General features: G+C 50.8%; 1 protein-coding gene across 7 annotated transcripts in view; it reads right to left on the bottom strand.

Annotated features, from left to right (window-relative positions):
• Positions 1-15,223, bottom strand: part of MUC16 (mucin 16, cell surface associated) — a 193,485-nt gene that overhangs the window by 111,349 nt on the left and 66,913 nt on the right. For all 7 annotated transcript variants that reach the window (XM_085012717.1, XM_085012714.1, XM_085012716.1 and 4 more), the window contains exon 3: positions 1,195-9,081. In XM_085012717.1, the coding sequence (XP_084868843.1) occupies positions 1,195-9,081 (7,887 nt within the window). The remainder of the gene's footprint in view (positions 1-1,194; positions 9,082-15,223) is intronic.

Consider the following 15,223-nt stretch of genomic DNA (forward strand, 5'->3'; position numbering starts at 1 on the left):
AGCACAGGACAAGAAGATGGCTTGTCCTCCCTGGAGCGCTTGAGCTAGAAGCATCCTTGAAATGAGATGGAGACTCAGATGTTGAGATTGGGACACTAGCCTTGGCCAGGGTGAAATCTGCAGATGTCTCAGAAGGAGATGTGGTTCCAGCAGCCAAGTGGGTTGTTCTAAGCCTTCTTTTAATATCATAGCCCCTTGTAGTTTTGGGGGGGTTTTGTTTGTTTTGCTTTTCTAGAGCGACACCTGCGGCCTTTGAAAGTTCCCAGGCTAGGGGTCCAATCAGAGCTGTAGCTGCTGGCCTACACCACAGCCACAGCAACACAGGATCTGAGCCATGGCTGCGAGCTAACCCACAGTTCATGGCAAAACCAGATCCTTAATCCACGGAGTGAGGACAGGGATCAAAACCACATCCTCAGAGATACCAGTCAGGTTTATTACTACTGACCCCTTGTGGTTTTGATATTGGCGGGAGCTAGAGAATGAACAGTGACTGGGCCACTTGTGGTCCCTATTGTGAATGTGGCTATGGATGGTTCCCTAGGATTCTTTCCATGGAGGTGGTTGTCAGGGAATTGTGTCTAGGGACCACCAGAGAAGCAGGGAGAGGAACGGCAGAGGCTGAAACAGTGGTTGGTGCTAAAGATGATCCTGCCTCCAATTAAAGCTGACCTCTGGCCAAATTGTGTTTTTGTATATAATGGAGTAATTAAAGGTGTTGTGACATCACTGCTGCAGAAACAAATGCAGAAGTCCTAGGTAGGTGAGATGAATGGAAGGGCTGTGCCAGTTGAGTTTCTAAGTGAGGCACTGCTTGTGACTAAGCATACTCATGGGTGGGATGAAGAAAACTGAGTGGAACATGAACTCTGGAGACACATGGTGGGGAGCCACAGGTGGGAGCAAAGTGATGGGCCGGGTGATCATTACTCAGAAAGCAAAGTTCTCAGGTTGAGACAGAGATGGAATAAAAATTTCCATGTCTCCTCTCCAGCTAAGAAAAAGGCGGAGAGATGCTGGTCTCTACTATGGAAGAGGGGGTAAACTGAGGAAATGAGGAATTCATTTCAGGGACATAGAAAAGGTTGAGGATGCCAGGACCAGCCTACTGAGTCAAAGCCAAGGTGCTGCCTGCAGGGATACTGTCTGAGTCTCAGGCATCATGGGAGGTTCTAAGCATGAAGACATTCCTACCTGTAATTAACCCTGGTGGAGATGAGTGGGAAAGAAAGGAAGTTGTCCTTGTGGCTCCTTCAGTGCTCGATTCCGCATGACTTAATGCTCTGGAAAGATGAAGAGCTGAGCTGAGGTCTCTCTTTGCCGCACTCCCAGGGGTCCCTGTGTCCCTGGAGGAGGTGACCTTGTGGTCTGAAGATGCGGTGAACCGTGACGCTGTAGCCCCAGGAGCAGAGGTGGACAAGGACAGAGGAAGGCGGGTGGTCATCATCAAGTCTCCTGCAGGGCTGGTGCCAGGGGAGGAGAAGTGATGGCCGGGGTTGGATGGAGTCAGCACCTGGCTGGTTCCCTCCCTAGACTCTGGATTCCCTGTGGAGAATGTCTCAGGCATTTTGGAAGGAATCGTGCTTGATGGTGGGTTTGTTCCTCCCGGAGCACTTGAGCCAGGAGCCACCTTGGTCACAGCTGTCGACACGGACACTGTGGCTCTGCTGACGCTCAGGGTCACATCTGTGGCCGCTGTTTCAGGTGAAGCCGTGGCTCCCAGAGGTCGGGGTGTGGTATCCTGGGTGATGCTTGTGCTGCTGCCGCCTGTCACCGAGGTGTCGGTGGGAAGCAGAAGCTCCTCAGTGGTTGGGCCAGCCGTGACGTCCTGGGTGAGTGTGTTTGAAGATGGTTCTCTGAGTGAGGTTGTGTCAGGGAAGCTTGTCCATGGCTCAGTGGATGCAGAATCCATCCATCTGTCGGGGGAGGTGTCCACAAAGCTCGCCTCGCTGGTCAGTGTTTCCATTTTAAGACGTGTCTCTGTCCACTCAGTTGGTTGGGGTCCAGTAAAGGTTTGACCTGTGCCTGTACTTTCCCATGTTTCGTCGGCTGGGATGCTGGAACCAGGTGTCCTGGAGAGGCCGGCGCTCTCAGGGGCATCTGTGCCGAGGCTGGGCCTCTCAGAGGTGGAGTGGGGGCTTCCGAGCTCCCTCTCTGGATGTGATGGAGAGACCTGAGTTGCACCTGTTCTGCTCTCAGCAGTGCCAACACCTGAGGAGGGGCCAGAAGCGGTCATCGAATTGTTTTCTGTTCCAGAATCAGAGGCCTCAGATGGAGAGACAGATGCAGACCAGGTTCCTCTGGGAGGCCTTCCGGTCATGGACAGAGGGGTGTTGTTCTCCTCTGAGATGGAGCTGCTGGAAGGAGATGTGGTTTTCACGCCTGGATCACTGGTGATGCTGAGGGGGCCAGGACCTGTTGATGGTTCAGAAGCCAAGGTACTGCCTGTGGAGATGCTGGGTCTGTCTGTGGCATCAGGGGAGGTGCTAAGGGTGAAGACACTCCTTGTTGTTCCTTCCTCTGATGGAGATGTCCAGGCCAGTGGGGAAGTTGTATTTCTGACTCTTTCGGCACTGGTTTCTGCATGACTTCCTGAATGAAGGAGAGACGAGCTGGGGTCTGTCTTTGCCGCACTCCCAGGGGTCCCTGTGTCCCTGGAGGAGGTGACCTCGTGGTCTGAAGATGCGGTGAACCGTGACGCTGTAGCCCCAGGAGCAGAGGTGGACAAGGACAGAGGAAGGCGGGTGGTCATCATCAAGTCTCCTGCAGGGCTGGTGCCAGGGGAGGAGAAGTGATGGCCGGGGTTGGATGGAGTCAGCACCTGGCTGGTTCCCTCCCTAGACTCTGGATTCCCTGTGGAGAATGTCTCAGGCATTTTGGAAGGAATCGTGCTTGATGGTGGGTTTGTTCCTCCCGGAGCACTTGAGCCAGGAGCCACCTTGGTCACAGCTGTCGACACGGACACTGTGGCTCTGCTGACGCTCAGGGTCACATCTGTGGCCGCTGTTTCAGGTGAAGCCGTGGCTCCCAGAGGTCGGGGTGTGGTATCCTGGGTGATGCTTGTGCTGCTGCCGCCTGTCACCGAGGTGTCGGTGGGAAGCAGAAGCTCCTCAGTGGTTGGGCCAGCCGTGACGTCCTGGGTGAGTGTGTTTGAAGATGGTTCTCTGAGTGAGGTTGTGTCAGGGAAGCTTGTCCATGGCTCAGTGGATGCAGAATCCATCCATCTGTCGGGGGAGGTGTCCACAAAGCTCGCCTCGCTGGTCAGTGTTTCCATTTTAAGACGTGTCTCTGTCCACTCAGTTGGTTGGGGTCCAGTAAAGGTTTGACCTGTGCCTGTACTTTCCCATGTTTCGTCGGCTGGGATGCTGGAACCAGGTGTCCTGGAGAGGCCGGCGCTCTCAGGGGCATCTGTGCCGAGGCTGGGCCTCTCAGAGGTGGAGTGGGGGCTTCCGAGCTCCCTCTCTGGATGTGATGGAGAGACCTGAGTTGCACCTGTTCTGCTCTCAGCAGTGCCAACACCTGAGGAGGGGCCAGAAGCGGTCATCGAATTGTTTTCTGTTCCAGAATCAGAGGCCTCAGATGGAGAGACAGATGCAGACCAGGTTCCTCTGGGAGGCCTTCCGGTCATGGACAGAGGGGTGTTGTTCTCCTCTGAGATGGAGCTGCTGGAAGGAGATGTGGTTTTCACGCCTGGATCACTGGTGATGCTGAGGGGGCCAGGACCTGTTGATGGTTCAGAAGCCAAGGTACTGCCTGTGGAGATGCTGGGTCTGTCTGTGGCATCAGGGGAGGTGCTAAGGGTGAAGACACTCCTTGTTGTTCCTTCCTCTGATGGAGATGTCCAGGCCAGTGGGGAAGTTGTATTTCTGACTCTTTCGGCACTGGTTTCTGCATGACTTCCTGAATGAAGGAGAGACGAGCTGGGGTCTGTCTTTGCCGCACTCCCAGGGGTCCCTGTGTCCCTGGAGGAGGTGACCTCGTGGTCTGAAGATGCGGTGAACCGTGACGCTGTAGCCCCAGGAGCAGAGGTGGACAAGGACAGAGGAAGGCGGGTGGTCATCATCAAGTCTCCTGCAGGGCTGGTGCCAGGGGAGGAGAAGTGATGGCCGGGGTTGGATGGAGTCAGCACCTGGCTGGTTCCCTCCCTAGACTCTGGATTCCCTGTGGAGAATGTCTCAGGCATTTTGGAAGGAATCGTGCTTGATGGTGGGTTTGTTCCTCCCGGAGCACTTGAGCCAGGAGCCACCTTGGTCACAGCTGTCGACACGGACACTGTGGCTCTGCTGACGCTCAGGGTCACATCTGTGGCCGCTGTTTCAGGTGAAGCCGTGGCTCCCAGAGGTCGGGGTGTGGTATCCTGGGTGATGCTTGTGCTGCTGCCGCCTGTCACCGAGGTGTCGGTGGGAAGCAGAAGCTCCTCAGTGGTTGGGCCAGCCGTGACGTCCTGGGTGAGTGTGTTTGAAGATGGTTCTCTGAGTGAGGTTGTGTCAGGGAAGCTTGTCCATGGCTCAGTGGATGCAGAATCCATCCATCTGTCGGGGGAGGTGTCCACAAAGCTCGCCTCGCTGGTCAGTGTTTCCATTTTAAGACGTGTCTCTGTCCACTCAGTTGGTTGGGGTCCAGTAAAGGTTTGACCTGTGCCTGTACTTTCCCATGTTTCGTCGGCTGGGATGCTGGAACCAGGTGTCCTGGAGAGGCCGGCGCTCTCAGGGGCATCTGTGCCGAGGCTGGGCCTCTCAGAGGTGGAGTGGGGGCTTCCGAGCTCCCTCTCTGGATGTGATGGAGAGACCTGAGTTGCACCTGTTCTGCTCTCAGCAGTGCCAACACCTGAGGAGGGGCCAGAAGCGGTCATCGAATTGTTTTCTGTTCCAGAATCAGAGGCCTCAGATGGAGAGACAGATGCAGACCAGGTTCCTCTGGGAGGCCTTCCGGTCATGGACAGAGGGGTGTTGTTCTCCTCTGAGATGGAGCTGCTGGAAGGAGATGTGGTTTTCACGCCTGGATCACTGGTGATGCTGAGGGGGCCAGGACCTGTTGATGGTTCAGAAGCCAAGGTACTGCCTGTGGAGATGCTGGGTCTGTCTGTGGCATCAGGGGAGGTGCTAAGGGTGAAGACACTCCTTGTTGTTCCTTCCTCTGATGGAGATGTCCAGGCCAGTGGGGAAGTTGTATTTCTGACTCTTTCGGCACTGGTTTCTGCATGACTTCCTGAATGAAGGAGAGACGAGCTGGGGTCTGTCTTTGCCGCACTCCCAGGGGTCCCTGTGTCCCTGGAGGAGGTGACCTCGTGGTCTGAAGATGCGGTGAACCGTGACGCTGTAGCCCCAGGAGCAGAGGTGGACAAGGACAGAGGAAGGCGGGTGGTCATCATCAAGTCTCCTGCAGGGCTGGTGCCAGGGGAGGAGAAGTGATGGCCGGGGTTGGATGGAGTCAGCACCTGGCTGGTTCCCTCCCTAGACTCTGGATTCCCTGTGGAGAATGTCTCAGGCATTTTGGAAGGAATCGTGCTTGATGGTGGGTTTGTTCCTCCCGGAGCACTTGAGCCAGGAGCCACCTTGGTCACAGCTGTCGACACGGACACTGTGGCTCTGCTGACGCTCAGGGTCACATCTGTGGCCGCTGTTTCAGGTGAAGCCGTGGCTCCCAGAGGTCGGGGTGTGGTATCCTGGGTGATGCTTGTGCTGCTGCCGCCTGTCACCGAGGTGTCGGTGGGAAGCAGAAGCTCCTCAGTGGTTGGGCCAGCCGTGACGTCCTGGGTGAGTGTGTTTGAAGATGGTTCTCTGAGTGAGGTTGTGTCAGGGAAGCTTGTCCATGGCTCAGTGGATGCAGAATCCATCCATCTGTCGGGGGAGGTGTCCACAAAGCTCGCCTCGCTGGTCAGTGTTTCCATTTTAAGACGTGTCTCTGTCCACTCAGTTGGTTGGGGTCCAGTAAAGGTTTGACCTGTGCCTGTACTTTCCCATGTTTCGTCGGCTGGGATGCTGGAACCAGGTGTCCTGGAGAGGCCGGCGCTCTCAGGGGCATCTGTGCCGAGGCTGGGCCTCTCAGAGGTGGAGTGGGGGCTTCCGAGCTCCCTCTCTGGATGTGATGGAGAGACCTGAGTTGCACCTGTTCTGCTCTCAGCAGTGCCAACACCTGAGGAGGGGCCAGAAGCGGTCATCGAATTGTTTTCTGTTCCAGAATCAGAGGCCTCAGATGGAGAGACAGATGCAGACCAGGTTCCTCTGGGAGGCCTTCCGGTCATGGACAGAGGGGTGTTGTTCTCCTCTGAGATGGAGCTGCTGGAAGGAGATGTGGTTTTCACGCCTGGATCACTGGTGATGCTGAGGGGGCCAGGACCTGTTGATGGTTCAGAAGCCAAGGTACTGCCTGTGGAGATGCTGGGTCTGTCTGTGGCATCAGGGGAGGTGCTAAGGGTGAAGACACTCCTTGTTGTTCCTTCCTCTGATGGAGATGTCCAGGCCAGTGGGGAAGTTGTATTTCTGACTCTTTCGGCACTGGTTTCTGCATGACTTCCTGAATGAAGGAGAGACGAGCTGGGGTCTGTCTTTGCCGCACTCCCAGGGGTCCCTGTGTCCCTGGAGGAGGTGACCTCGTGGTCTGAAGATGCGGTGAACCGTGACGCTGTAGCCCCAGGAGCAGAGGTGGACAAGGACAGAGGAAGGCGGGTGGTCATCATCAAGTCTCCTGCAGGGCTGGTGCCAGGGGAGGAGAAGTGATGGCCGGGGTTGGATGGAGTCAGCACCTGGCTGGTTCCCTCCCTAGACTCTGGATTCCCTGTGGAGAATGTCTCAGGCATTTTGGAAGGAATCATGCTTGATGGTGGGTTTGTTCCTCCCGGAGCACTTGAGCCAGGAGCCACCTTGGTCACAGCTGTCGACACGGACACTGTGGCTCTGCTGACGCTCAGGGTCACATCTGTGGCCGCTGTTTCAGGTGAAGCCGTGGCTCCCAGAGGTCGGGGTGTGGTATCCTGGGTGATGCTTGTGCTGCTGCCGCCTGTCACCGAGGTGTCGGTGGGAAGCAGAAGCTCCTCAGTGGTTGGGCCAGCCGTGACGTCCTGGGTGAGTGTGTTTGAAGATGGTTCTCTGAGTGAGGTTGTGTCAGGGAAGCTTGTCCATGGCTCAGTGGATGCAGAATCCATCCATCTGTCGGGGGAGGTGTCCACAAAGCTCGCCTCGCTGGTCAGTGTTTCCATTTTAAGACGTGTCTCTGTCCACTCAGTTGGTTGGGGTCCAGTAAAGGTTTGACCTGTGCCTGTACTTTCCCATGTTTCGTCGGCTGGGATGCTGGAACCAGGTGTCCTGGAGAGGCCGGCGCTCTCAGGGGCATCTGTGCCGAGGCTGGGCCTCTCAGAGGTGGAGTGGGGGCTTCCGAGCTCCCTCTCTGGATGTGATGGAGAGACCTGAGTTGCACCTGTTCTGCTCTCAGCAGTGCCAACACCTGAGGAGGGGCCAGAAGCGGTCATCGAATTGTTTTCTGTTCCAGAATCAGAGGCCTCAGATGGAGAGACAGATGCAGACCAGGTTCCTCTGGGAGGCCTTCCGGTCATGGACAGAGGGGTGTTGTTCTCCTCTGAGATGGAGCTGCTGGAAGGAGATGTGGTTTTCACGCCTGGATCACTGGTGATGCTGAGGGGGCCAGGACCTGTTGATGGTTCAGAAGCCAAGGTACTGCCTGTGGAGATGCTGGGTCTGTCTGTGGCATCAGGGGAGGTGCTAAGGGTGAAGACACTCCTTGTTGTTCCTTCCTCTGATGGAGATGTCCAGGCCAGTGGGGAAGTTGTATTTCTGACTCTTTCGGCACTGGTTTCTGCATGACTTCCTGAATGAAGGAGAGACGAGCTGGGGTCTGTCTTTGCCGCACTCCCAGGGGTCCCTGTGTCCCTGGAGGAGGTGACCTCGTGGTCTGAAGATGCGGTGAACCGTGACGCTGTAGCCCCAGGAGCAGAGGTGGACAAGGACAGAGGAAGGCGGGTGGTCATCATCAAGTCTCCTGCAGGGCTGGTGCCAGGGGAGGAGAAGTGATGGCCGGGGTTGGATGGAGTCAGCACCTGGCTGGTTCCCTCCCTAGACTCTGGATTCCCTGTGGAGAATGTCTCAGGCATTTTGGAAGGAATCGTGCTTGATGGTGGGTTTGTTCCTCCCGGAGCACTTGAGCCAGGAGCCACCTTGGTCACAGCTGTCGACACGGACACTGTGGCTCTGCTGACGCTCAGGGTCACATCTGTGGCCGCTGTTTCAGGTGAAGCCGTGGCTCCCAGAGGTCGGGGTGTGGTATCCTGGGTGATGCTTGTGCTGCTGCCGCCTGTCACCGAGGTGTCGGTGGGAAGCAGAAGCTCCTCAGTGGTTGGGCCAGCCGTGACGTCCTGGGTGAGTGTGTTTGAAGATGGTTCTCTGAGTGAGGTTGTGTCAGGGAAGCTTGTCCATGGCTCAGTGGATGCAGAATCCATCCATCTGTCGGGGGAGGTGTCCACAAAGCTCGCCTCGCTGGTCAGTGTTTCCATTTTAAGACGTGTCTCTGTCCACTCAGTTGGTTGGGGTCCAGTAAAGGTTTGACCTGTGCCTGTACTTTCCCATGTTTCGTCGGCTGGGATGCTGGAACCAGGTGTCCTGGAGAGGCCGGCGCTCTCAGGGGCATCTGTGCCGAGGCTGGGCCTTTCAGAGGTGATGTGGCGGCTTCGATGTTGTTCCCCTCGTTGTGATGGAGAGACCTGAAGATATCTTTCCTCTGTGTTGTCTTCCGTGCTCAGATCTGAGGAGGGGACAGAGGTTATCAAGGCATTGTATTCTCTTCCAGATTTGGAGGTGTCAGCTCTAGCAACAGATGCTCTCAACATTCCCTTAGTCTCCTTTTCAGTATTTGCCTGACGTTCATTAGTTTTCTCTGAAAGAGAGGTGCCAGAAGATGTGGTTCTCCCTACTGCAACACCAGTTCTTTTGAACTTAGGAAGACTTCCTTGTCCTTCAGATGATAAAGTCTTGGTTGTGCTAAGGCTGGTTGAATTTGTGCTATCCCAGAATGTGGAATTCTTCCTTTCTTTGTTTTCAGTGTTCTTGCCCAGTGTTGACGCAGTGGGTCCTGTAAGTTCAATTGCGGATTGTTCATCGTTATGTCTTAGGAGTGCAAGTTAAAAATATTCTTCTGAGTGTAATTGGCTGCCTCCATGGTATATGCAAGTTCCCAGGCTAGGGATCAAATTGGAGCTGCAGCTGCCGCCTACACCACAGCCACAGCAACGCCAGATGTGAGTTGTGTCTGCGACCTACACCACAGTTCACCACAACACTGGGTCCCTATCCCACTGAGTGAGGCCAGGAATGGAACCCACGTCCTCATGGATCCTAGTCAGATGTGTTCATTGCTGAGGCACAATGGGAACTTCCCTGCAATATTTTTTTGGTATGAAATGAAGTGAGAAATTCTCTGGGCTTCCGTTGGGCCAAGCTCTGAGTGTAAGAGCTGCTATAGGTAGGAGTTTGGGCAACCGTTCGGATCAAGAATACCTGCATTTGGGCAGGAGAAATGGGGGTGGTGTATGGCAACCACAGAAAGCTCCCAAAATAAAAATTAGACTTTCTCAGTACTCTCCCTTGAATCTTTCTTTCTTTCTTTCTTTTTTTTTTTTTTTTTTTTCTATTTTAGGACAGCACCTGTATGCAGCACGTGGAAGTTCCCAGGCTAGTAGTTGAAATCAGAGCCATAGCCGCCAGCCTACACCACAGCCAGAGCAACGTGGGATCCGAGCTGCGTCTGCAACCTACACCACAGCTCAGGGCAACACCATATCCTTAACCCACTTCGTGAGGCCAGGGATCAAACCTGCATCCTCATGGGTCCTAGTCGGGTTCATTAATCACTGAGCCATGAAGGGAACTCCCTCTCCCTCAAATCTTTCAATGGATCCTCCCTGGCCACAGGGAGCATCAAATCCTTAAGGATCCATCTTCTTGTCTCTCTAACATGGTGGTTTGCAACGAGGTATGACTGTTTCCTCCAGGAAACGCACATCAGCCATGCTTTTTTCTTCTTGCTCTCATAGTATGTAAGCCACATTTTCATGTACATTACTATTATTATTTTTCCACATTAAGACTTTAATTTTATTTTTTTATTGTTTTAAGGTATAGTTGATTTACAGTGTTGTGCCAGTTTCTGCTGTACAACATAGTGACCTAATCACACACACACATACATATATATACATTTTTTTTCTTATACTATCTTCTATGATGGTCTATCCCAAGAGATCGGATAGAGTTCTTTGTGCTATACTGTAGGACCTCATGGCTTATCCATTCTTTTTTTTTTTTTGGTTTTTAGGGCCACACCTACAGCATACAGAAGTTCCTAGGCTAGGGTTCTAGTTGGAGCTGCAGCAGCTGGCCTATGTCACAGCCACAGCCATGTGGGATCTGAGCCTCGTCTGCAACCTACACCCCAGTTCATGGCAACGCTGGCTCCTAAACCCACTGAACAAGGCCGGGGATCAAACCCGCATCCTCATGGATACTAGTAGGGTTCATTATTGCTGAGCCACAAAGGGAACTCCTGTTTAATCATCCTAAATATAATAATTTGCATCTACCAACCCCAAACTCCTTGTAGTAATGCATTTTTAGTTGTCACAACTAGTGGTATTCTCCTTCCATCTAGTGGTCAGAAGCTGGAGATGCAGCTAACAACACTTTAATGCACAGCATAGCCCCCTCTGCCAAGAACTACCTGGCCCCAGCGGCAATAGCGTTGAGGCTGAGAATCCTTGCTCTCACCTTTCCTCCCATAACATCTGTTCTCCTATCTCCTTTAAGCCACAGCCACGTTCCTCCAGTTCCCCAGCCAAACATCACAATCCTTCACTCATCTTTCCCTTCCATCTGCAAAGATCGCCATGCCCTTTCCACAAATTAATACCCATTCATCATTTTAAGATTTACCTTAAGTTACTGAATTCATTCTTTTCTCTTTACTGAATTTTCTTACTGTTCTACAAGGAGCATATATTATTTTCTTCTTAACAAGGTCCTTTTCCCCCTCCCTTTTCTGAAGACAAAATTCATACAGCTCATTTGAGAACATCAGAATTTTCAGGACTGTCTGAGAACGAACGTAAATATTGCTGCTCATTATTTCCTTCTATAAATTGTCAAAAATACATAAGTTTTGTTTGTTGGGTTTTTTTTTTTTTTTTGCCTGTAGCTGTTCAGTTTTCCCACCACCATTAAAATTTTTTTTATGAAAATATAGTTGATTTACAATGCTGTGCCATTTTCTGTGTACAGACAGCAAAGTGACTCAGCCATGCATACATTATCCCAAGAGACTGGATATACTTCCCTGCACTACACAGTAGGACCCCATTACTTACCCATTCTAAATGCAATAGTCTGTGGAGTTCCCACCATGGCTCAGTGGAAACTCACATGAGGATGTGAATTCGATCCCTGGCCTTGCTCAGTGGGTTAAGGATCCAGCATTGCTGTGACCTATGGTGTAGGTCACAGATGCGGCTTGGATCCTGAGTTGCTGTGGCTGTTGCATAGGCTGGCAGCTGCAGCTCTGATTCGACCCCTAGCCTGGGAATTTTCATATGCCACATGCGTGGCCCTTTAAAAAAAAAAAAAAGAAGTAATGATTTGCATCTACTAACCCCAAAAAGGGGTAGGTGGAGTGTGGAGGGAAAAATGAGTGAAGGAGATGAATTGTATGGTGATAGAGGGAACTAAGCTTTTGGTGGTGAGCGATAGTGCATACAGAAGTCAAAAAATAAGTTGTACACATAAAACTTATATAATGTTATAAACCAATGTTACTCCAATAATTTTTTTTTTGTCTTTTTTTTTTAGGGCCACACAACAGGTGAGCCACATCAGGAAATCCACACCTCAATACATTTTTTTTTTTTTTGTCTTTTTGCCTTTTCTAGGGCTGCTCCCGTGGCATATGGAGGTTCCCAGGCTAGGGGTCGAATCAGAGCTGTAGCCACCAGCCTACAACAGAGCCACAGCAACTCGGGATCCAAGCCTCGTCTGCAACCTACACCACAGCTCACAGCAGTGCCAGATCCTTAACCCACTGAGCAAGGCCAGGGATCAAACCCGCAACCTCATGGTTCCTAGTCAGATTCGTTAACCACTGAGCCACGACGGGAACTCCATCCACACCTCAATAAATTTTTAAAAACACACTTCAAGCATCTCCTGCTCTAAAAAGTCTTCTTTGAAGCTATATTATGATTTATAATAAATATATATTTGGTCTTTGTCCCCTTTTCTGACAAAGAGCTTCTAAAACACTTTGAATTTCCTAACTGATGAGAGTGATAAAGATGCCTTTTGTTATGTTAATGAGGTGACATTTAAAATTGATGTACAGCCGATGTAAAATTTTTTTTTTTTCTTTCCTTTCTCCCTCCGTCTTTTTTGCTATTTCTTGGGCCGATCCCTCGGCACGTGGAGGCTCCCAGGCCAGGGGTCTAATCGGAGCTGTAGCCACCGGCCTACACCACAGCCACAGCAACGTGGGATCCGAGCCGCCTCTGCGACCCACACCACAGCCCACGGCAACGCCGGATCGCCAACCCACTGAGCAAGGGCAGGGACCGAACCCGCAACCTCATGGTTCCTAGTCGGATTCGTTAACCACTGAGCCATGACGGGAACTCCTGATGTAAAATTTTATATTAGTTTCAGGGGTAAAGCGTAATGATTCAGTATTTCTACAGATGATATAATCTCCATTAAAAATTATTACAAGATAATGGCTATACATCCCTAGGCTGTACGATATATCTTTGTTGATCATCTATTTTATACATAGTGGTTTGTATCTTTTAACCTCCTATTCCTAACTTATCCCTTCCCCCTTTTCCTTTGGTAATTACTACTTTGTTTTCTATATCTGCGAGTCTGTTTCTCTTTTGCATAAACATTCACCTGCATTTTCTTAGATTTCACTTAGAAGTGATAACATACAGTATTTGTCTTTCTTTGTCTGACTTGCTTCACTAAGCATAATGTTCTCTAGCTCCATCCATGTCACTGCAAATGGCAGAATTATACACTATGATCAAGTTGGATCAAGTCTACATGCACAGATCTCAGGTTCAATTCACTTCATAGCAACTCATTATCTTCCCTCCCCAAAATTAAGCCAAGTGCAATCTCCCTCCCCAGGACAGGACATGACATGCAGAGTGGGAAGAATCTGGAGAAAGTGAACTCACCTGGATTCAAATATCAGCTCTTGTCACTTAACTAGCTGTGTGACCTGAGCTGAATTACTTAAACTCTCTGAGCCTTGCCTCCTCATGTATTGGGGATAACACACAGGGCTTTTGTGAAGTTGCAATGAAGTGGTGTATATAAAGCAGTTAGCACCATGCAGGGCAGAAGATAAGGACCTAATAAATGCTGGTTGTTACTATCCTTTGTTATTACCTACCCACGGAGCTGATGAGTGAGGTTAGAAATGAATTGTGAGGTGACAGTCTGGTGGTTCCAGATGTCACTTAGCCTGAGTCTGGCACAAAGACTATTGCATTCCAAGGCCCCCCTGTGGGAGAAGAACCAAAGTTGGTTATCTCTTCAGGATGCAGCATTAAGGAAAAATCTTCCTTTTTTTTTTTCTTTTTCTTTTCTTGCATTTTAGGGTTGTACTCATGGCATATGGAGGTTCCCAGGATAGGGTTTGAATTGGAGCTGCAGCTGGCCACAGCAACACAGGATCTGAACCATGTCTTCGACCTAGGCCACAGCTCATTTGGCAAGACTGGATCCTTAATCTATTGAGTGAGGCCAGGGATCAAACCTGCATCCTCATGGATGCTAGTCAGGTTCATTACTGCTGAGCTACAATGGGAACTCCAAATCTTTTCTTCATGACTTTCTCTTCTTTCCATAGGAATTGTAACCAAGCAGAACCCTATGCCGCCTTCCAAAGACAGACACCCGCCCCCCCTCCATGACCTCTACATGCCTCTTATTTGTAGAAAAACTTTAGCCTCCTTGGCTTTCCCTGAGTTCTGAAGAATAAATTTCATCAGGGAAGTGAGAAAATGCTGAAGGAAAACAGTCAACAAGACAAAATAATACTTTAGTCATTAAAGTCAAGGACCCTTTAGGGAGTTCCCACTGCGGCACAGTGGAAACGAATCCGACTAGTATCCACGAGGTCGCAGGTTTGATTCCTGGCCTCGATCAGTGGGTTAAGGGTCTGTAGTTGCTGTTAGCTCTGGTGTAAGTCCCAGACTCATCTCGGATCCCAAGTTGCTGTGGCTGTGATCCCGAGTTGCTGTGGCTGTGGTGTAGACTGGCAGCTGCAACTCTGATTTGATCCCTAGCCTGGTAACTTCCAGATACCACAGGTACAGCCCTAAAAAGCAAAAATAAATAAGTAAAAAATAAAAATAAAGTCAAAGACCTTTAGTTCCTTCTTAAGAGCTATAGATAATATTCTGGAATTTCCTGTCGTGGCACAGCAGAAACTAATCCGACTAGGAACCATGAGGTTGTGGGTTCGATCCCTGGCCTTGCTCAGTGGGTTAAGGATCCAGCGTTGCTGTAAGCCATGGTGTAGGTCGCAGACATGGCTTGGATCTGGCATTGCTGTGGCTGTGGCGTAGGCAGGCAGCTATAGCTCCGATTCGACCCCTAGCCTGGAAACCTCCATATGCTGCAGATGTAGCCCTAAAAGGACAAAAGACAAAAAGAAAAAAGAGCCATAGATAATATTCCAAGCCATATCCTTTGAGCTATTTTTTCGGATACTGAAAACCCCAGCGGGTAGAAGTTAACTGTATGCTGCCCACAAGCACACAGACCTCAGACCGGTTGGAAGCTGAAGTTGATGATACTGACTCCCAATGCCCTCACCACAAACTAATCAGAAGAACATCTACAAGCTGATCACACACCCCACATCCTTCCTCACCCTGTTTTTAAATACCTTTCTCTGATGACTGAATTGCTTTTTTGTACAGCAGAAATTATCACAACTTTGTAAATTAACTATGCCTCATTAAAGCTGAATAAAAGCAATAATTGATTTTGCCATTAAACGACAACAACAAACCCTTTCTCTTAAAGTCATCAAAGAGTTCGGGTCTTTGAAACACTAGTTGCCCAGACTCCTTGGTTGGGGCAGTGCAACAAATAAATGCTGCACTTTGTTTCACTAGAACCCGTGTCAGTAGATTGGCTTTATTGTGCACTCGGGTGAGTGG

Source organism: Sus scrofa, chromosome 2 (assembly GCF_054392235.1).
Source record: "Sus scrofa isolate SSC_HxYL_T2T_F1_AM1 chromosome 2, Sscrofa_HxYL_maternal_Yorkshire_Landrace_v2.0, whole genome shotgun sequence".
Lineage (NCBI taxonomy): Eukaryota > Metazoa > Chordata > Mammalia > Artiodactyla > Suidae > Sus > Sus scrofa.